This window comes from Chinchilla lanigera, unplaced genomic scaffold (genome assembly GCF_000276665.1).
Source record: "Chinchilla lanigera isolate Chin_1 unplaced genomic scaffold, ChiLan1.0 scaffold00068, whole genome shotgun sequence".
Taxonomy (NCBI): domain Eukaryota; kingdom Metazoa; phylum Chordata; class Mammalia; order Rodentia; family Chinchillidae; genus Chinchilla; species Chinchilla lanigera.
In genome coordinates, this window is record NW_004955469.1 from 9,406,149 (window position 1) to 9,427,274 (window position 21,126).

Here is a 21,126-nt window from a genome sequence, read left to right on the forward strand (position 1 = left end):
GGCCTGACGGCGCCGGGGGCCGGCCTTTGATGAGGTGGCCGCTGCGCGCCGCCGGCTGCAGCTGGCGGGGACCTGGCGGGGCGACCTGTTGGAGTGGGGCGCTCTGAGGGCCTTCTTCGTTCCCCGAGCTGCTTTATTTGCGACTGGGCGGCTGCGGACGTCAGAGGCCGTGTCGGGTGTGCTGAGGTGAGGGCCGCGGGGAGGCCCTTGGCTGTGAGCGATTGCGGAGGCGTTGACAGCAGACGGTTGCATTCTGAAGTCCTGGAGCTCGCAGTGAAAGTCCGGGAGAACACAACTTCGCGGGACGGCCCAGGCTGGGCCGCGGTGAAGGTTCTGGCGCCTCAGGGTGGCTGGAGGCAGCTAGGAGACAGCCTTATGGCTGTAAATGGGCTTTCCCTTGTGTGATCTTTATTAAGCCTCCAGGCAGCCCTGGGGCGGAACCGTCTGGGTTGCAGAGGTTTCTTCAGCAGGGGGAGTGCTGGAGGATCTTGGTTGTTGCCCTCATTGCGCCTGCTGGGACAAGACTGGGAGGGAGTGTGCAAGCGCACTGCGAGGGCATCTCTCTTTGAATAAGACTTGACTTCTCCTGTGGTGTCCTACTATGGATTCGCTGTCTGTGTCCTGGGTCCAGAAGTTTAGGTTCTATTGGCTACAGCCTTCTGTATTAAAATTGCGCCCGTATCTCTTGTGATCTAGCTGGAAATTTTACTTAACCGTTCACAATTTAGATGAAGTCTGTGAATACGGCTGCTCCAGGAAGTAACTGATACAGACTTTCTTAGGACAGTATTTTTTTGACTACTTTTCAGGGGAAGAAGAAAAATGATCTTTAATCTACCTTTTCTGGGAGTTTGCTAAAACACGGCAGATACTGTGGTACCCTTACAGGCTGGGTTGAATGAAGGATAGCATGGACCTAAAAATTAACATGGGAAAGAATACCTTGCCAGGTTCTTTTTGTTTTGTTTTTGTTGTTGTTGTTGTTGTTGTTTTTGGTTGGTTTTTTGGTAGTGGTTTGTTGCTCTTCGGTGTTTACTAGAATGTCGTCTAATAAAAATCTGCTGGCTTACGTTTTAGAACCTTTAAGCAGTGTGGATGAAATGAAAGCTGGAAGCTTGAAACCTAGGTCTGCCTTGAATTTGTGGCACCATAAGTCGGCATTTCATTTATTTTGTTTATTATTATATCCCAAACACCTGCCTAGTGGGTGACCCACAATAAGCGCATAGTAAATATTTGTTGAATGAGTGAGTGGAAAACGATGTTACTGATACCTGTTTGCCACATATCATAGGGAAGGTGAGCTCAACAGGGGTGAAGTCCCTAACCACTTCCAGTCACCTGAGTAGCTTCACTAAGCAGGCTTATTCTGTGTATAGGAGGGATGGATAGTGAATGTCAAGGTTAGTTTAAGTTGGAAAAGTCACCTGAGGTTTTTAGCTGGATAAGCTGGCTAAAGGTGATACAGTCCAGCCTTAGGGCTGGCTCAGTGGAACATTATGGAGTCTAGAGTCAACTGTGTGGTTTTTTTTTTTTTTTTTTTGTCTTGTTGAGACAGGGTCTTGCTATGTAGTTCAGGCTGGCCTTGAGCTCACTTTGTAGCCCAGGCTGGTCTAGAACTCGCAGCAGTCCTGCCTCAGCCTCCTGAGTGCTGGAATTACAGGCATGCACCACCACACCCTGCTCAACTGTTCTTAATAGTGCCCATGTAGCCTTATTCTTGAGTACAGTGCAAATAGGGGTACATGGGATTCAAAGGGAACCCATTGGATGAGTATTTGCTGAGAGGGAATGAGGCATCTGATTTTGCTTTTCATTGAATCATACTGAGGTGGTTTACACTCCCATATATCTTGTGTTTGCCATTCCTGTGTGAGTTATCTTCAGCTGAGATAGCATCCTCTCTCAAGAGTTGTGAAGAGTCCTGTTTCAGTGTTTAGATAAGAACAGTTCTGATTTGGGGTTTAAAAGGAAACAGGAGGTATATATTTTATTTCCTTTTGAACATGGAGGTGAAGTTACTAGGATTATTAAGTCTTTGTTTGTTTGAGATAGGGTCTCACTATGTAGCCCAGGCCGGCCTGAAACTCTCAGCAGTCCTCCTGCCTCAGCCTCCTGAGTGTATTACAGGTGTGTGCTACCACATCTGGCTAAATCCTTATAAATCTGTCTTGACCCTCTCTGACTTCTCCCTTTGTTTTCACGCCCACTAATACAGGCCTGAGTGCTCATTCCAGCATGTCGGAGGGGGAGTCCCAGGCAGTGCTTAGCAGTGGCTCAGACCCAAAGGTAGAATCCTCATCTTCAGCTCCTGGCCTGACATCAGTGTCACCTCCCGTGACCTCCACAACCTCGGCTGCTTCCCCAGAGGAAGAAGAAGAGAGTGAAGATGAATCTGAGATCTTGGAAGAATCACCCTGTGGGCGCTGGCAGAAGAGGCGAGAAGAGGTAAAATGATGATGGTCCATTCCTGGGGGAGTAAATTCTAAGAAGCCAGGGTAGTTCTCAAAGGGGCAACTCAAACTTCAGTGCCATGATGGATAGGAGATGATGATTGTATGGGCTATGCAAATGAAAAAGGTGTAATTTGAATTCCACTGAATTACTTCTTAGGTGAATCAGCGGAATGTACCAGGTATTGACAGTGCATACCTGGCCATGGACACAGAAGAGGGCGTGGAGGTTGTGTGGAATGAGGTACAGTTCTCTGAGCGCAAGAACTACAAGCTGCAAGAGGTAGGTGTTGGTGAAATGATACAACTAGGTGGGCATCAGCACACTGATATTAAAGAGGAATTGGTGTCTATGAGGAGACTGTGAGGAGAGCATGTTGGGTTAGATCATTTCTGGGGAGGGATGGGAAATGGCTTTTCAGGATTAATTACAGTGACTTGTGAACTCTTATCACACTAACTTCCTTACTCCAGGAAAAGGTCCGTGCTGTGTTTGATAATCTGATTCAGTTGGAACATCTCAACATTGTTAAGTTTCACAAGTATTGGGCTGACATTAAAGAGAACAAGGCTAGGGTAAGAATTTTTCCTGTTTTAATTCTGAGGTATACCCAGAGATTTAAAGTGGGTATTTTTGAAACAGAACTGGGATTAGCCACTATGGTAGTGAGAGCAGGGCTTTATGTGCCATCTTTTCCTCTCATCTGCCTGTGTCTGGTTAAAGATGGGGCAGGAATGATTTTCTGCTTCCTTCCTCCCATAGCGCTTCTTGTTGAGTAATTTTCATTGTGTTGCTCAGTCTGATGAAGTGATACTTAAAAACTGAAGGAGAGAAAGTTGCAGAAAACTTACAAATTTAGTGTATTTCTGGTGTAAAGGTCCCCAGGTACAATACGTTACAGTAAGTGCTTTGCCTCCCCAGGTCATTTTTATCACAGAATACATGTCATCTGGAAGTCTTAAGCAATTTCTGAAGAAGACCAAAAAGAACCACAAGACTATGAATGAAAAGGTATGAGAAGAGGGTGGTAGACCAGTTTTTAGGGTGGCTTGGGGCCTTAAAAGATTGTCTTAAGCTGACTAGAGAGGGATGTTGAGGACCATAGGAGGGTGAGGAGATTAATACCCACTCTTGACTCAAACCCTGTTCCAGGCTTGGAAGCGCTGGTGCACACAAATCCTCTCTGCCCTAAGGTAAGTAATACCTGGTTAGTTTCTTTCCCATATCTCCTAATTTAGTTCCTCCGAATGGATTTCAGGGCACTACTCTGCTTTCTGTTCTTCCTCTCCCTACTTGCTTTGAGTCATATACCGTCAAGATTAGGCCCCTAGGGTCTCGTGCAGGGTTCCTCCTGATGCCCTAACCGCAACACAATCTCCTACCTCTTTTTCCTAGTGCCTGTCCAGCTATTTAAGTCATCAGGCATAATGGACATTCAGAGTATGGGGATTATCTTTATGGTGACCAGCAGGAGTCCTGGCCCTTGCTCCTCTTAACCCTTGGGTTCCCCCTGCCCTTAATTTCCCAGTGGCCCCTCTAACAGCCCAGTGCCCCCACAGCTACCTGCACTCCTGTGACCCCCCCATCATCCATGGGAACCTGACCTGTGACACCATCTTCATCCAGCACAACGGACTCATCAAGATTGGCTCTGGTGAGGGGAGGGAGAGGTTCTGGGCAGGGGAGCCTCGGGACTTTGGGAACCATGGGGGTAAGATGAAAGGCATGGGGGAAAATGCAGCAAAATTCTGAGGTGTGGGCTGGTGAAAAGAGACAGGACCTTACTAGAGAAATTCATAGGAAGAGGCCATTTATAGAGAGGAGCTAGAGCATATAATACATGTCTTTTGGAGGGAAACGGAGGCTAATACAGAGGTACTCATAGGAGGTTGGGAAAGGGTAAGAAATGGATGTGAGATCTGATATGAGCTCCTGGGGTCAAACCCTACTGAAGGAGAGTCCAGGCTATACTTGCTGTGAGTGCTTTCATTTGCTGTGTACCTGTGTGCAGTGTACAGCATTTTCGTGTGCTGTGTTTGTGTGTTGTTTGTGTGTCCATTCATCTGGGGCTTGGCTGCTCCATCGCTCACAACTTTTCTCTGTTTTCCTCCCTCCCGCTTACGGGCTGCTCTGTTCCCAACAGTCTTTCATAGGATTTTTGCTAATGGTGAGAGCTCCTTCTGCCCCACTTGGGGCTCTGTTTGTGCTCCTTCTGCTCCCTTTGCGGCTGCCCAGTGCATGCAGTCGTGGGAGCAAGGCCTGTCCCCTACCTCCCTTGCCTACTTGTGTCTGCTTAGCTTCTGCCCTGCCAGCCCTCCACATGCTTGCCCCTTCATAGCCTGCTTGTTTCCTATGGATTCTGCCTGGCTGGCCACTTAACCACCCAGATTCATATTACCCCTCATCATCAGGCTGGTTCCTCAGATCATACTGTGCTCCCAGATTCTCTGTGACTTGTAGTCATTGTTTATGATTGGAGTGAGTCCAGATTGAGCCTGGCCCTGGTTTCATGTTCAGCCTTGTGGCCAAGAGTGTTGAGGAATAAGAACGTAGAACAGAGGTCTAAAAGGGTTTTGGTGGATTAAAATTGAAACTAATTCAAGGGTATTGGTTCACTTCTGAGCTGTTTTTGCGTTTTACTCAGCAATGGTGAATAAAAAGGAGGCTAGCTCCTTGGTTGTATACTAATGATTCTTTACCTTTTTTTAAAATGCAAGTTCCTGAGGTCTCCAATTGTCCTAGATTAAGGAAGGCCCTGTTTTTATGTTAATTGCTATGCGGATGAAATAAATAAAGCCACATTTTCATGGGATCAGGGATTAGATGTACGTGGGTCATGGGGAAGGTGAACAGGTCACAGGTAAAAGGTTTTATTAGACTGGATTGCTTCTTGACCAGCCTAAAGACGCCACGTGTTTGCTAATGTAATACGGAGCCTTTGTAGCTCCTGATTTAGGAACCTTAGATAAGAAGCAGTAGGCCTGAGGAAGGGGAGGTAGGTGCCGTCCATGCGTGCTCTAGTTCCAGGTGGAAAGGGGGATAGGTTTGTGCCTGTTGAGGATTAGAAAGGAGACTTCAGGAGAAGTTTGACTTTTGGGGGCCTCTCTCTGTAAGACTGTGCTTTGTTGATGGTGGTCAGATTGTGGGTATCTCCCCTACTCCCAGTGGCTCCTGACACTATCAACAATCATGTGAAGACTTGTCGAGAAGAGCAGAAGAATCTACACTTCTTTGCACCAGAGTATGGAGGTGAGGCATCCTGACTCCTCTACCCTGTCCTCATGCCCTGGTTTTGCACTGTGCAACCTAAGATGTAGAGGTAATACAACTCAGACTTGTTTTGTTTTTGTTTTTTGTCTTTTTGAGACAGGGTCTCGCTATGCAGTTCAGGTTGGCCTTGAGCTCGCTTTGTAGCCTAGGCTGGGCTCTCGAACTCGCAGTGATCCTCCTGCCTCAGCCTCACCGAGTGCTGGGATTACAGGCGTACACCACCACGCCCGGCTCAGACTTGTGGTCCTCTTATTTTTTATTTTTTTTGTCTTTTTGAAACAGGGTCTCGCTATGCAGTTCAAGGTGGCCTTGAGCCCACTTTGTAGCCCAGGCTGGTCTCGAACTCACAATAGTCCTCTTGCCTCAGCCTCCCGAGTGCTGGGATTACAGGCGTGTGCCACTGCACCCAGTTTAGTTCTCTTTTAGCATACAAAGTATTTTTCTCTTTTAAAAGGTGTATCTGCCATCCCTTGCACCCAGTCCTCTTCCTCACTAAGCCCTCTCTGTTCTCCCTAGAAGTCACTAATGTCACAACAGCAGTGGATATTTACTCCTTTGGCATGTGTGCACTTGAGGTGAGACCAGAAGTGGGGCGGAGGGGGATACCAGAGGGGAGGGGGAGATGGAGAGAGGACAAGGAACATGCTGGTTGTGGGGAGTGACTGTGGGAGCACCAGGGTTCTTATGTCTGTCATTTTCCTTTGGGTTCCTTTTCACTGCAGATGGCAGTGCTAGAGATTCAGGGCAATGGAGAGTCCTCGTATGTGCCACAGGAAGCCATCAGCAGTGCCATCCAGCTTCTAGAAGATTCGTTACAGAGGGTAAGGGTCTTCAAGGTTGCTCCTTCCTTAACTGACTTTCACATATCTTCAGATATTTCATCACTGGGAATTTCCTCTTCTGAGAGCAAGAGAACATATAGCAGAAGAGGAAAGACAAAGTGCAGGCTGGGTGTAGGGGCCCACACTGGTTATCTCAGTTACTCAGGATGTTGAGGCAGGGGAATCACAAGTTGGAGGCTAGCCTGTGCAATTTAGGGAGACAGTGTCGCAAAATGAAAAATAAAAAGGGCTGGGGATACCAGGGATATAGCTCAGTGGCACAAGAGCCTGCCTGGCAAGTGTAAGGTCCTGAGTTCCGATTCCCGGTACCAAAAAAAAAAAAAAAAAAAAAAAAAACAGCAACCAGAGAAAAAGCAATTCTGGGCAGCAAAGGCAAGGCACGAGGCTCTCAACAGCTGCCCTAGCAGCTGCTAACATGGCCAAAAAAAAAAAAAAAAAAAAAAAAGACAAAAAAGGGCTGGGGATATGGTTCAGTGTAGCATGCTTGCCTGGCATGTGTGAGCAATTTTCAGTACCACCAGAACAAATTAAAAAAAAACTATAAAATTTCCCTGAGAGGTACCTACCATGCTTTTGTATATATACTACATTGGGGATTAAGATGGGGTTATAGGTTATGTGTTAATTGAAGTGTGTTTACAAATTAATGGTTACTACAGGCAGTTCCTGTATACTCTTTTAGATAACCATCTTAATGTCCTAAGTCAATGATGGCGAACCTTTTAGCACTTCCGGTAATAAGAAACAGCCCACTGCAGCACATGTGCCATAGTTTGCCACCACTGTAAAATCAATCTGTTTACATTTTTTTAAAAAAATTTTGTCTTTTTGAGACAAGGTCTTGATATGTAGTTCAGGCTGGCCTGGAGCTCACTTTGTAGCCCAGGCTGGTCTTGAACTTGCAGTGATCCTCCTGCGTCAGCCTCCCAAGTGCTGGGATTACAGGTGTGGACCACCACACCTAGCTTCGATCTATTTACATTAATCAAATCAGTCATTTGAGATTTTATAATTACACAGTTAGGGAAGGTTCCCTGAAATAATAAGCTAAGATTTAAAGAATCTAAGGAGTGTTATTAATAGATTAACTACAGTTCAGAAGTCTGGACAGGAAGGTCCAAATATAGTTTGTAGCTCAGTAGAAAAGCATAGAGGGGAGCAGGAGAAAAAAGAAGTAAGACTAGTGGAAGTTTTGAGGACACTGGAGCACTGGAGTACGCTTCTGGTTCACATTAGGAAGTAATGTGTTTCTCGAGTGAAGAATTAGGTATGTGATCTTGGCTTTGCAGACGGAAAGTGAGAAAGCAGGTTCATTGTCCTGGAACCTGCAAGAGGTAGAAAAGGAAGCACAAAGGCTAGAGGAAGCATGGGAAATGGAGTGACTTCAGTGGTTGTAGTGGGCAAAAGAAATACTAGGCTTACAAAAAAAAAATCACACAATGGATTAAGTTTGGGAAACAAGAAACTAAATTTGATGGGAATTGCAGAAGAAGAGTAGTCAGTGAGTGGGCTAATAAAAGAAAAAAAAACATGAACATTAATGAAAGAAAAAAGAAAAATTACGGTTAAAAAGCAGAAAAATAATAAAAACCAGGAAGTCATATTTTTATATTTTCAAAGCCCTTTCAGGCACATTTATCAGTATGTTTCTTCACTAGTTGCTAAGCACCTAGTGTGTACCAAGCCTTGTGCTAAGTGTAAGATGAGCACAGGAGGGGCGTATTAGATGCCTGGTCCCATTCCTTTTTTAGGAGTTCATTCAAAAGTGCCTGCAACCTGAGCCTGCTCGAAGACCAACAGCCAGAGAACTTCTGTTCCACCCAGCACTGTTTGAAGTGCCCTCACTCAAACTCCTTGCTGCTCACTGTATTGTGGGACACCAACGTGAGTCCCCTTAACACACTAGGAATTTTCTGGAGCTTCATATCTTGCTAGAAGGCTCTCTTTCCCCTCCCCTTTCAGAGGGATTCTTTACCCCTGTGCCTCCATGCCTTCTGTGACCCTGTCCTAGCCCTCCCTAACAGCCTACTCCATCATGTCCTCCAGACATGATCCCAGAGAATGCTCTGGAGGAGATCACCAAAAACATGGATACCAGTGCTGTACTGGCTGAAATCCCTGCCGGACCAGGAAGAGAACCAGTTCAGACTTTGTGAGTAATCAAACTGACAGGGGTTTAAAAGGGACAGACTGGTCACAACCACCCCAAGGCTCTGTAAATGGCCCATTTTCTAAGGCTGAGTCTGCTATTTTGTTATTTCTTTCTGTCTTTTCCTCTCCAGGTACTCTCAGTCACCAGCTCTGGAGTTAGACAAATTCCTTGAAGATGTCAGGTGAGAGGAGCCTGGGAGGGCAGGTTTGCGGGAGGAAGTAGGAGCAAGTGTGTGAAGGCACTCACAGCGCCCATGTGGTCTGTCTCCATTTCCCTCCAGGAATGGGATCTACCCGCTGACAGCCTTTGGCCTGCCTCGGCCCCAGCAGCCACAGCAGGAGGAGGTGACATCACCTGTTGTGCCCCCCTCTGTCAAGACTCCAACACCTGAGCCAGCAGAGGTGGAAACCCGCAAGGTGGGGGCTGAGTGTGAATGTGTATGTGTCATGGGAGAGGGGACCTATTAAGTAAGGCTTTGTCCTTTAGAGAAGAGTGCACTTCTGCACTTCTGCCTCCTTCCCGCCACGTCCTGTGGGCTGGACAAGCTTCCCTGTGTGGGGAGCCTCGTGCTGGTGACCGCCCTCCCTGTCCTGAGCTGTCCTTCCTGTCCTAGGTGGTGCTGATGCAGTGCAACATTGAGTCAGTGGAGGAAGGAGTCAAACATCACGTAAGGCTCAAGGCCAGCTGCACAGTGCTGGGTGGCTGGAGGGTGGGGAAGAGGAGCCTTAGTCTGACTGTGCTCTTTTCTAGCTGACACTTCTGCTGAAGCTGGAGGACAAACTGAACCGGCACCTGAGCTGTGACCTCATGCCAAGTGAGTCTCCCCTTTTCCTCGGAGGACGGCCGGTCCATGAGGGCCTGGTTGGGGGTGGGGCGAGAAAGTGACCAGGCAGTAGCACAGTAGCACATTTGACCTCCCCACCCTGAGGCTGGTGGTGGGCTGGTGCTTTGAGGGGCTCTGTGTCCTGTCTCCTGTCTTGCACTCACCTTGCTTCTCTCTGTCAGATGAGAACATCCCTGAGCTGGCAGCAGAGCTGGTGCAGCTGGGCTTCATTAGTGAGGTGAGCTTCCTGCCGCCTTCTGCCCTGGCCGCCTCCCTCCTTTCTGTTCTCTCAGCTCTGGTCTCAATGGGCTTCTTCCCCCAGGCTGACCAGAGCCGGCTCACATCCCTGCTGGAGGAGACGCTGAACAAGTTCAATTTCGCCAGGAGCAGTACCCTCAGCTCGGCCGCTGTCACTGTGTCCTCCTAGAGTTCACTGGGCCGGGCCCTTACCTGAGCTGTGGCTGTCCCTGATGTGCTGCAGCCCTCCTGCCCCTCCCCCAGTCAGTATTACCCTGTGAAGCCCCTTCTCTCTATTACTCAGGAGGGCTTGGGGGCTCCCTGTTCTGAGCATCCTCCTACCCTTCCCCTCTCTCCCTCCCCCTCTCTCCCTCCCCTCTGCACTTTGTTTACTTGTTTTGCACAGACGTGGGCCTGGGTCTTCTCAGCAGCCGCCTTCTAGCTGGGGGGCTAGTAGCTGACCTGCCGGCTCCCGCCCAGCCTGTGTGGACAGGAGGCCCCTGGGCACTGGGGAGCTGAGTCCTACAATCCCGCTGGGGCGGACAGGGCGGGAGAGAAAGGTGGTGCTGCAGTGGTGGCCCTGGGGGGCCATTCGATTCGCCTCAGTTGCTGCTGTAATAAAGTCTACTTTTTGCTAAAAGCGTCCTTTGTGTCTGTGTATGTGTTGTAAGCATGGGAGCACGGATCGCGCTCCCGTGGGCCTGTGGTGGGGGCGGGGGCGGGGACGGGGGCGGGCCCAGGTGGGGCCTCAGGTGGAGGGCGGGGCCTCAGGTGGAGCGCGGGGCGGGGCTGCCCAGCGTGTGACCCTGGGCGGGGCCTCAGGTGGAGGGCGGGGCAGGGCCCAGGTAGAGCTGCCCTGCGGCGGCGCCAAGCGGCTCCCACTCCCGGGATGGGGTGCTGCCGCCTCTGCGTGTTCGGTAAGGTAACTTCCGCTCCTCGCTTCTGCTTCCGTGACCCCTCAGCCCGCCCTTCGGCGGGCCCCTCCGCCCTTGCCGCCCGGCCGTGCGCTCAGGCCTGCCCCTCCCCCTACCTCGCAGACGCCCTCCGGGGCCCCCGGCGGCTGATGCGCGTGGGCCTCGCGCTGATCCTGGTGGGACACGTGAACCTGCTGCTGGGGGCCGTGCTGCACGGCACAGTCCTGCGGCACGTGGCCAATCCCCGCGGCGCTGTCACGCCGGAGTACACCACCGCCAATATCATCTCCGTGGGCTCGGGGCTCCTGGTGAGAGCGGCGGGCAGCGGGCGGGCGGGCCGGCCGCGCCTACAGCCAGGGGCCAAAGGCTTCATGTCTTCCGCAGAGCGTTTCTGTGGGACTTGTGGCCCTGTTGGCATCCAGGAACCTATTTCGCCCAGCACTGGTGAGAGGAGTCTTCTGGAGCGAGAGGGCTGGGGGAGGGTTGTGTGGTGTCCTCAGCTCGCAGGAGGAGCTCAAACGGAGAAACGGAGGGTCTCGTCATGGGGAGACTTGGCGGGGCCCAGGCTTCTCAACTTGGTCTCTGCTCGCCAGCACTGGGCCCTGCTGGCACTGGCCCTGGCGAACCTGCTCGTGTCTGCTGCCTGCTCCGTGGGCCTTCTCCTAGCAGTGTCACTCACTGTGGCCAATGGTGGCCGCCGTCTTATTGCTGACTGCCATCCAGGACTGCTGGATCCCTCCATACCGCTGGACCAGGGGCCCGGACACACCGACTGCCCATTTGATCCCACGAGAATCTTTGTAAGCTTGTTCCCTTCCTGCTTTCCATAAAGCTGCGGCCCTGCCCTTTTAATGTCTCCTGTACTTTTATTTCTCCCGTCCCAGTCCCTCGTAGACTCCCACCCTTTTCACTTTTAGGACACAGCCTTGGCCCTCTGGATCCCATCTCTGCTCATGTCTGCAGCCGAGGCAGCCCTATCTGGTTACTGCTGCGTGGCCGCGCTCACTCTACGGGGAGTTGGGCCCTGCAAGAAGGAAGACTTTCAGGCGCAGGTAAGGAAGAGGAGGAGGAAGGGTTCATCCCACACAGTCTGGCTGTGTTGAAAAGGAGCTGATGTCTATCACTGAGGGCAGGGCGCTAACTGCACTCTTCTGTAGCTAGAGGAACTGACAGAGCTTGAACCTCCTAAATGTAAATGGCAGGAAAACGTGAAGCTTCTGCATGAACATCATGAACTCCTGGCATCACAAAAAACCTGGGTTTAGGACAGGTAAAGGGATCTGAGGGTGGAGGGCTGGATTCGAGCCGGGGCAGGGAAGCATTCCTAGGACTGTGGCTGGTTCCTGTGTGTGTGCTGGAGATTAAACCCAGGGCCTTTATGCTGTACTACACCCACTCCCTTTTTTTGACACAGGGTTTTGCTGAGTCACCAAATTGCCTGGGCTGGACTCCAATTTGTGATCCTCCTGCCTCAGCCTCTGAGAGTACTGGAATTACAGACATACACCCCCATTCCTGGTTTACAGCACGGTGCTCTGTTGCCTCGCCCTCAGACTCAGATTGGTTCTTCCTTTTATCAGCAAGGGCTGCTCTGTGGCTCAGCCCACAAGTATTTTTCCACTAAGCCAGGGGCCCTGATTCCAGAATGATATAAATAATTGTAATAAAAATTTTTTTCTTCTACTTGATCACAATTCTTTTGAGGGGAAAGGGTACTGTGCTGGTGTTGCAGTTGACTGTGGTCAGAGAACACAGTGGTTTGTTTGTTAACAGAACTTTAATGAAAGAGAGGCCCCAAATCTTCCTCAGCTCTGCCAGTCACTGAAAGGAAAAGCTGGTGCTGGGGAGCCCTCCACACCACTGACTGATGAATTTCAACACATCCTGGCAGACCGGGCTGTGGGAGGTCTGTGAGCAAAGGGGAGAACACAAGAGGCGCCCCTCAGAGCTGGCGCCGAGGACATCAATCCATTGCAGGGTCTGCACCTGTCTGCTAGACAATCCCCGCCACGCTTCCGGTCCCCTCCCCCACTTCTGTTCCCTGACCTTAGCCTTCGCCTTTCCCCCTCTAACCTTGATGGCCATAAGAAACTTGTTCCAGTTGTCCTTGTCAGCAGCCTTTCCTGGTCGCTTAAATTCGATTTTGTTCCTCAGAATGGGGTAACCTGAAGGGAACAGAAAAAGGATGAACAAGGGTTTGAACAGATTGAGGGTGGACTATGAAAGAAGAGCAGCCTAGGGTGGAGCGTGAGCGGTCCCTGCCTTGCGCACCCTTTACTAAATTAATATGAAAAAAAGCGTCTTGATCCCGCGGCATTCCCTCCCAGGTCTGCCTACCACAGGATGTTGGGGTGCTGCGGGGTTTCATACCTGTAATGAGGCAGGGCAGCGCCCGAACTCCAGTGCTCACTGCCACTAGGGAAGCCTCATAGGTGCCACGCTCATCCTGAGGCAGAACCTGCTCCAGCCGCTGGTCCATGGAGACTGTGAGCACCCAGTCCCGAACCTCTTCTCTCTGGGCCTCCTGGGAGGACAGAGGAAGCAGCTTCACATAGGGCAGGATGAGTGGGGGTGGGGTAGGGTGTTTGGTAGGCCCTCATCCTGTACCCTGGCTTTCAGCCTTGATGATCTGCTTTGCACTGGGCAGACAGTCACTGCTTCGATGTCCACTTAGGGAGTTCTGAGGTCCTCACAAAGGCAGTAGCCCAAGGTTTTCCTCCCAAACCACTCCTGGTGAGGCCTTGCCTTTCATTCTCGCACACTTACTGGTACATGCTGCTTGGCTGGGAGTGACACCTCATAGGGAATGTCTGTATCCTGAAAATCTGAGTGGTCAAGGGCATCCAGTGTACCTTCTTCAATGGCCTGCAGCAGAGTGGACAACCATGAGCCAGGCACAACCTATGACAGGCAAAACCTTAACCACTGGCACAATTTCCCTACTCACGTCGGTCAGATCCAAAAAGCGGTTGAGGAAGATGAAGGCCATGTTCTCCCACCCGACAGCCTATAACAGAGAAAGGTTGCGAATGTGAGTGAGCAAGCTGAGCTGGATGCTACTTCTTTAGGCGGCAGGGAAAAAACTACAGGCACCGGTAGAGGACAACTTTGTCTTTCATAACATCAGACCCACAGTCAGCTTTGCTCAGGGATATTCTGTCTTCTAACTGGACTTCCATATCTCTTTAAGCCCCACCCTTCCTGTTCAACTCACCTTGGCAGCCGTGCCTGCTTCATAGAAGGCCTTGTCTGCCGGTAGTAACTGGGTGTGACGCAAGAGTGAAACAGAAAGCCTGGCAGCCACAGTTTCCTGAGGATTAAAGGCAAAGCTTTATGATCCTGGTGTTACAGTCACTGAGCTACCAGACCAACGATCCTACAGTGAAGGTAGCCACAGAACTAGGAAACCAACATTAATATTAAAGTGGCTGGGCAGGGGGTGGTCCATGCCTGTAATACTAGCACTTTGGAGGTTGAGACAGGAGGCTATCAATTTGAGCCCAGCCCAGGCAATTTAGTGAGAACCTGTCTCCAAAAACAAAACAAAACAAAGAATGGGATGTAGCTCAGTGCAAAGACCCTTGGCTCAATACCCAGTACTACAAAAACAGTGTTCATTATAGGAGATGAATAAAGAAATCATGGGATTTGAATGTATAAAATTTATGAGGTAGGGCTGAGGATGTAGCTTACTGTACAGCACTTGGCTAGCATGTACAAGGCCCTGGGTTCAGTCACCAGCACTGAAAAAAGATAAATAAGTAAAAATAAACTAAACATAATGTGCTGGAGTTGAGTGGGCACAGAAACCCAGAAGATCAAAGCAAGCTACGCATGGTGCTGCATACCTGTAATTCCAGCACTCAGGAGGCTGAGTGAGGCAGGAAGATCACAAGTTTTAGGCCAGCCTGGGCTATGTAGTGAGACCCTTTCTCAAAAAACAAAAACAAGGGGCCAGGGATATAGCTCATTGGCACAGGCGCCTGCCTAGCAAATGCAAGGTCCTGAGTTTGATTCCCAGTACCAAAAAAAAAAACCCACACAAAAAGGCCTATGGAGTACGGGAAGAAAACTCATCTCAACAAGGATTTTAAAGAAAGCCTGATTTAGATGATGAAAAGTGAGGAGGTCCAAGAGCCTAAACTCTACAACCCAGAATTTGGAGTCCTTCAACATCAGGTTTGAAAATGTGTCCTTAAGACCTGGCACCCTGCACCTCATCACCTCCACTGCATCTCACCAACTGCTTGACGCTCTGGGCTGCAGAGCGAGTGGCATAGTAATGAGCAATCAGCAGCATCATCTCAAACTCCTCATGGGCAGGAGAGTTGGCTTCACTGGACTTCACCAGGTTTTCACACTAGAGAAGGACAAGAACACAGCCTGGCTTAGGGTCACAGCAGGCCAGGGCCATGAGTGGACAGAGGCAGGGAAACATGTCTGAGGGCCAAGGATTATGGACAAGAACAGACCAGGAAAAAGACAGGCAGAGAAACCTTTTACTGGCACACCAGTCTCCTCACCAGATTGAAGAGCACGTCCCGAAGATCCGCCCAGCTGTGGTAGGCCTCGGCACTGTTGGTCCCGGGAGAGCTGACCATGTCAGTGAAGATCCGCTTGTAGATATTGAAGTTCTAGAGAGAGAGGGGTTGGAGATCCAGCTGAAAGGCTTAAGCAGAAGTGAAAGACAGTGGATGTGGACTCAAAGGGAGGAGAAACAGGCGGTGTGTGTGTGTGTGTGTGTGTGTGTGTGTGTGTAGAAGCCAGGGAACAGTGACAGAGAAAGTGCTGATTATTTTTAGAGAAAAGAGTATAAAAATAACTCTTCTAACTGGATGGTACTCCGTGAGTGAGGGCAAATGTATGAATGTGAATGCAGTCATAGTGTTAATGACTGATAGTACAGAGAGCTGTGGTTTTCTGGTAGGAGAGCAATTTGTTCTCTAGAGGAAGCTGTGAAGGCTCTTGAGGGCCGCACAGGATTCTTCTCTGGAAGATGAGTGCCTAGGTATTAGCATGGGCATTTCTTCAAGTAGTAAGCCCTCTGGAGAGGCTGCTGAGCGGGGACTCTGGACATGAGGTTATCTGAGGATAGAGTCCTTCAAGACAGTTCCACAAGGGATGTGGGGGTTCTAGAGGAGGAAGAAAGAGTTTCCCGGGGGAAACATTTGCACCAAGAAGACTGGTACCTGTGGGTTAGCAGGAGCTCCATGTTGCACATAGAGGGCCAATGCCTGGGCACAGCCGCCCTCTCGGATCAGGTGAGTAGCATATAAAGCCACGTACTTGTGCAGAATCTTGTAGTTCTGTGGGATAGGGAGGCAAAGCATGGGACAGGTAGGAATCTGGAAGACCAGGCCATTGGGGGAGGGTTCTGACTTGAGGCCATGGATTTGTTTAGGAGGCAATGGGCATGAGAGATCCCAATTTCAGAGGATGGAAGACTGAGCTCTCTGGTGCTCATTAGGGATCTCTGGGGGCTGGAACTTGGTTGAGGCAGCTCTGGAGCAAGTGGAGGAATCAAGGGAAAGTGCACAGAGGCCATGGGAGTCAGGGAGAGAGCAGTACCTGCTTAGTAGCTGTTTCGATGCACTTGTCCCACTGGCCCTGCTCTGCATACAGATCCAAAGCAGCTACCACATCCACACCCACCAGCTATGGATTGATGGAAAAGTTAGCTCAAGAGGAGAGAGATGACCCAAGAGGGAGAGAATGTAGTACCTCTCCCTGCGTTCTGCTTTTACCCTTTTTAGCGGTTTTGTGGTGCTAGGGATCCCACATGCTTAACATCCCAAGTGCTGCCCCTGAACCACACCCCCAGCTTCTCCCTCTGTTCTGCTTCCCACTAACTGCAAGTCTCACCGAGTCCACTTTGCCCTGGTTCTTGAGGAAATCCTTATAATGCTGGTCCACGTAGTCTTCGTACCTGTGGAGACATACAGAGATCTCTAGCTTCATGGTTCAGCAATGCCATACCTTCCCCATAAGACCTTTCTCTCAGTCTTTGCAGGAAGAAGTACGAGAGAATGTCCCGGTGAGAGCAGTCCTAACTTTACCGCGGATCTAACTCCTTAGCCACACGCTTGGCCTTGTTCCACTCTTCACCCTCAATAAAAGCATCGATCGCCTCCTTGACAAGGTCCAGGTTCAGGTAGAGCTCCGCAGCCTGCACAGTGGGACACATCAAAGCAGAGACCGTCTTTTCCTTGACTGCCTAGTCTCCTTGTGGTAAGCTCTCCTCTCCACCTCCCCACAGCACTGCCGCCTCACACACTTCTTCGGTGTGATGTTACCATCCTACCCTTCTCAGGGCAATCTTTTCTTTTCAGTCCCAGCACCCTACTTACTGCACTGTGCTTTCCAATTCCAATCAGCTGGGGTCCTACAGCCCGAACTACTTCCAGACTGCGCTGGGGAGGCAGAAACTTGATGGACAGTTCAGCTGCCTGGGTGGTTGAACAGAAGATGGAAATGAATAGGGAAGACAAATAAAGCTAGAGTTCCTCAGCCTGACCCATTGGATACATTTTCCCCTCCAGATGGCAACTTTCTCTCTGGTGCTCTCCCTCACTTTTCCTGGACAAAGCCTGGCCCGTGGTCCACTGGATCCTTTAGCTGACCAGCAGTAGAGCTACCTGTTCTGCTCAGCTCACTGGACAAACCTCTAACTCTTTCAGACACTTTGCTGTCTGAGGTCACTCAGACACCTTTGAGCATACCACCTGTGACAAACTGGTTTCTCAAGTTCTTTGTCACAAATAGAATCTTGGTATCACAGTATAGAGAAAGAATTCCTGAAAGGAGGAGTCTAGGGTGTTCTGCAGTAATTTATGTTAGGCTTTTAGGAGCCTCAGTTTCTTTATGCATACACACTGAATTTTGAAGATAGTACAACAAAAAACAATGGCAAATATGCATCTTAATTAGTATGTTAAAATGATATGTTTTAGATGTAATGGGTTAAATAAAATATATTACAATTATTTTCAACTGCTTCTCTGTACTTTTTTAACATGGCTACTAGAAAAGTTAAATTACACATGTGGCATACACTGGTGGCCTGCACTGTTTCTAGTGGACAGTGCCGGTCTAGGTGGTTTTGACAGTTCCTTTCAACTCTCAAAACTGTCATTGTGCAAACCCTCACATTCTGTGAAATCACCGTTTCCACTGTGACACTGACGTCCTCACTGGACTTCAGTTTCCATGATCCATTTTAGCTATAGTCCATGCTAATTCCTGTTCTTTCCTGCACCTGTCTGTGCTCCTCTCTCTTGGCTTGCCAAATCCTTCAAAGTTCAAAGCATGCTCCTCCCAATCCTCTCACTAATTTGAAGGTGGTACAGTCACATATGGACTCCAGTAAACAGCGTTTGAGAATAAAACACATTAGATGTTTAATAAATACTTATTGATTAAAATCTGCTAGGATCTCATGACAAATCAGCCCCTTCCTACTTTCTTTGTCCCAGCTCCTAGGGGCTAGTCAGTGATGAGCTCAGAGGCGTAAGGCACACCTTGCAGGGCTGTTATCACACTGACACTAAGTTTAGAGGGCTAGTCAGTCTCACCTCATGACCCTCAATACCATACTTCACTATCTGAGGTGCAGCATTTAAACTACACACATATTCCAACTGCAAAGGCATTAAAATGTGGTTATGTATATATGATGATCAACTTGAGCAGGACCTGCAGTATTCCGAGAGTTGGTCACATATTCTTTTGGATATTTCTGTGACAGTGTTGTTGGATGAGGTTAACATTTAAATTGTAAAGCAGTTTGACTTCCCTAATGTGAATGGACTTCATCCAATCAGCTGAAGGCCCAAACAGAACAGAAAGGCTAGCCCTGAAGCCACAATTCTTCCCTCCTGAATGCCTTTGAACTAGGACATGGTTTTCCTGTCACAGACTCTTCCTGGGTCTAAAGCTTGCTGGCCTTCCAACAGGAACTGCCCATCATCTCTTCTGGGTCTGCAGATGATGAGACTTGCCTACTTCTATAACTGTGCGAGCCGATTTCTTATCTCACACCTCCCTACACACACGCTATATACACAGTCCCCGCTGGTTCTGTTTCTCTGACTGATAGTTTGCCTTAGAATTCGTGAAACACACTGACCTGGCTTAATTTGCAGGAGGTTTCTTCTCAGGTAGAGGAAGAGCAGCCCATGCTTTTGTTATGGCCTCCACCTGGCCATGCTTATGGAGTTGTTCTTCAAGCTCTCATCTGAGTCTTTCCTCCTTCCTCACAGCCTTCCTGACCCCTCCAACCCAAGAGACTTCATCCTTCTTTGAACTAAATTTATACTTTAGTCTTTACTCAGACACAATATTAATTAATCCTCCCACATGTTAGTCTAACTTCCCCTAAAAACAAAACAAAAAGCTTCCCCTAAATTCTGGCTGTCAGGGTTCTGTCTTATATCCCCTTTTATAGACCTCATAGATTCTGCCCCTGGCATACAGCAGACTCATGCCTATTACCTGATTAAGAACAAAAGCACAGGAGGATAAAGGTGACTGTCTGAGACAGCAAGCTCAGCATGTGGAAGGAGGGCCAGGGAGTCTGGTGCCCTCACCTTCATCCAGCACTTCTCTGCCAGGGTGCTGCTTCCAGAGTCCCGCACTTTGAGGTAGCAGTCAACCGCGCGGCCATACTCTCCTGCCTGCTCCCACTGCCGAGCTTGTTCCACGAGTCCCTCCACACCCCTGTGGAGACGAGTGTATTCATGACCAGGAACAGGGAGAGGCAACGTGGTCTACCTGCGCCCACTGTGTGGCACACTCCCAGTCCTGCCAGTGCTGCCAAGACCCCTGGCTTCATACCTGCCTCCCTTCTTGGTAGCTTCCCGCTCATATTCTTCCTGAAGGGCTTCCAGCTGGCCAGGCACGTAGTCCTTGCAGATCCGCAGAGCATCACTCCATAGTCCAGCCTCCTGCTCAGATTTCCGGGTGTCAGGAGGGTGGGAGGAGTGGAAGCTTCCCACCACCACAAAAGTTCTGCTGGCCCATTTGACTCCTGGACCCCTGGGACTCTCTACTCCCTCCTCCTGCCTGTCCTTCCCAATCCCCAAGCTACCTCAGCACCAGGGATAAGCATGCTGCTCTGGGGCTTCTCATGCCCTCTCACCCTCCCTTCATGGGCTCAAATTCAGTGACCACCTTATAATAATTGAGGGCCATTCCTGGTCTTTGGGCTCGAAGCAGCAGCCCTTCTGCTTTCTGAAAGTCCTTCTCCTCCAAAGCTCCGCGGGCCTGTCCTATAAGCACCTCAGCAACACTGTCGGGGTCATGGGCCTCGGCCACACGCTGAGCTGCCTCCCAATCCTGGTTGTGGACAAACCTGCTCCACAGGGGGACATGTAGGAAATGCTGAGTACAGCACTGAGGTCTCAACCATGGAGACAGACAGACATGGAACAGGGAAGGGGAGTCAGATTTACTGATACTAGGTTTGAATAAAGATGACCGTGAAAGGTCCCGGGGCTGTGACTGGGGGAGAGGATAAGGAACTGATGGGGAACTCACATGAGGACTGCCTCTTTGGGTTTACCGGCTCTGATGAACTCAGCTTCCGCCTCTTCAAATTTGCCCTTCATAGAGAAAGGAAGTCACACAAGATGAGAGCGAGGCTGGCAGCACAGACAGTGAAAAACGGGGCTTTGTCACCAGGCAGCAGTGGGCAAGTGATGGAACAGAAGGGTCAAAATCACAACCATACCTCATCCTCCAGGTACATGGCGTATCTGAGATGAATCTCAGGGGTTTTGTGCTTGAGGGCCAGGCGTGAGAGCTCAAAAGCAAATTCAAAGGAGCTGAAATGGGAGGTTTACCTACTTAATACTTACAGAATGCAAGAGAAAACAGAGAAACGATTGAGGGGAGGAAATAGGGCAAATGGAAAGATAGCAGCAGTGACAGAGAAGCACAGGGAGATGTAAAGGAAGGCAGGCCTCTGATCGTTGCAGCCTTGTCAGTGAATCCAGAGACAGCTAGACAAAATCACGCTTTCCCTGAAGGCAGCAGGAGGGCTCCTGTGCTGCCACACCTCCTCCTGAGCCCAGTCACATTAGCAGGAAGCTGGGTCTCCAAAGCTGAGCAAGACTACTCTCGAAATCGGAGTCTGCCCCTGGCCTTTGTAACATTTGCAAGAGCTCATTTTGCATTTAACAAAATCACACTTCCACTACCCAGAAGCAAGTTACTAGCTTAGTGCAGTTCTAGCTTTATAAGTTGTTCTCTCTCTGCCCTCTCCTCAGAACCAAAGAGGAACCACAGTCTGAGCTTCCAACAAATGGGAGCAGAGTTACTAACTTATTCCTGCTGCTCTATCATGACTTTCCAAGGATCTATCCCTCCACACTTCTTCATTCCTGCTTCAGGTTTTGGAAATAGTTTTCTTTTCCCAGTACTGGGAATCGAACTCAC

At 49.6% G+C, this 21,126-nt stretch overlaps 3 protein-coding genes across 4 annotated transcripts in view; 2 read left to right on the plus strand and 1 right to left on the minus strand.

The window, feature by feature from the left end:
- Nrbp1 (nuclear receptor binding protein 1) overlaps positions 1–10,421 on the plus strand; it is a 20,106-nt gene extending 9,685 nt beyond the window's left edge. Inside the window, exons 2-18 of the mRNA XM_005400506.2 lie at positions 2,219–2,448; positions 2,614–2,736; positions 2,928–3,029; positions 3,376–3,465; positions 3,607–3,647; positions 4,014–4,108; positions 5,620–5,703; positions 6,241–6,299; positions 6,447–6,545; positions 8,318–8,450; positions 8,613–8,718; positions 8,849–8,899; positions 8,999–9,134; positions 9,332–9,385; positions 9,469–9,532; positions 9,724–9,779; positions 9,864–10,421. Of these exons, the coding sequence (XP_005400563.1) occupies positions 2,219–2,448; positions 2,614–2,736; positions 2,928–3,029; positions 3,376–3,465; positions 3,607–3,647; positions 4,014–4,108; positions 5,620–5,703; positions 6,241–6,299; positions 6,447–6,545; positions 8,318–8,450; positions 8,613–8,718; positions 8,849–8,899; positions 8,999–9,134; positions 9,332–9,385; positions 9,469–9,532; positions 9,724–9,779; positions 9,864–9,968 (1,628 nt within the window). The 3' untranslated portion in view covers positions 9,969–10,421. The remainder of the gene's footprint in view (positions 1–2,218; positions 2,449–2,613; positions 2,737–2,927; positions 3,030–3,375; positions 3,466–3,606; positions 3,648–4,013; positions 4,109–5,619; positions 5,704–6,240; positions 6,300–6,446; positions 6,546–8,317; positions 8,451–8,612; positions 8,719–8,848; positions 8,900–8,998; positions 9,135–9,331; positions 9,386–9,468; positions 9,533–9,723; positions 9,780–9,863) is intronic.
- A 162-nt stretch (positions 10,422–10,583) lies between these two features.
- Positions 10,584–12,375, plus strand: Krtcap3 (keratinocyte associated protein 3). The gene is made up of 7 exons (XM_005400504.2): positions 10,584–10,695; positions 10,816–11,000; positions 11,077–11,136; positions 11,286–11,492; positions 11,610–11,744; positions 11,850–11,962; positions 12,107–12,375. The coding sequence occupies exons 1-6, from the start codon at positions 10,668–10,670 to the stop codon at positions 11,955–11,957; spliced, it is 723 nt and encodes a 240-aa protein (XP_005400561.1). The 5' UTR covers positions 10,584–10,667; the 3' UTR covers positions 11,958–11,962; positions 12,107–12,375.
- Positions 12,376–12,450: 75 nt separating this feature from the next.
- Ift172 (intraflagellar transport 172) overlaps positions 12,451–21,126 on the minus strand; it is a 36,428-nt gene continuing 27,752 nt past the window's right edge. For both annotated transcript variants that reach the window (XM_005400503.2, XM_013522663.1), the window contains 18 exons: positions 20,420–20,513; positions 20,227–20,291; positions 19,861–20,041; positions 19,525–19,634; positions 19,278–19,407; positions 17,040–17,138; positions 16,749–16,858; positions 16,555–16,618; positions 16,261–16,347; positions 15,882–15,998; positions 15,216–15,326; positions 14,933–15,052; positions 13,907–14,002; positions 13,640–13,699; positions 13,459–13,557; positions 13,063–13,216; positions 12,766–12,857; positions 12,451–12,600 (listed from right to left, as the gene is read on the minus strand). In XM_005400503.2, coding sequence (XP_005400560.1) covers positions 12,511–12,600; positions 12,766–12,857; positions 13,063–13,216; positions 13,459–13,557; positions 13,640–13,699; positions 13,907–14,002; positions 14,933–15,052; positions 15,216–15,326; positions 15,882–15,998; positions 16,261–16,347; positions 16,555–16,618; positions 16,749–16,858; positions 17,040–17,138; positions 19,278–19,407; positions 19,525–19,634; positions 19,861–20,041; positions 20,227–20,291; positions 20,420–20,513 — 1,879 coding nt within the window. In that variant the 3' untranslated portion in view covers positions 12,451–12,510. The remainder of the gene's footprint in view (positions 12,601–12,765; positions 12,858–13,062; positions 13,217–13,458; positions 13,558–13,639; positions 13,700–13,906; positions 14,003–14,932; positions 15,053–15,215; positions 15,327–15,881; positions 15,999–16,260; positions 16,348–16,554; positions 16,619–16,748; positions 16,859–17,039; positions 17,139–19,277; positions 19,408–19,524; positions 19,635–19,860; positions 20,042–20,226; positions 20,292–20,419; positions 20,514–21,126) is intronic.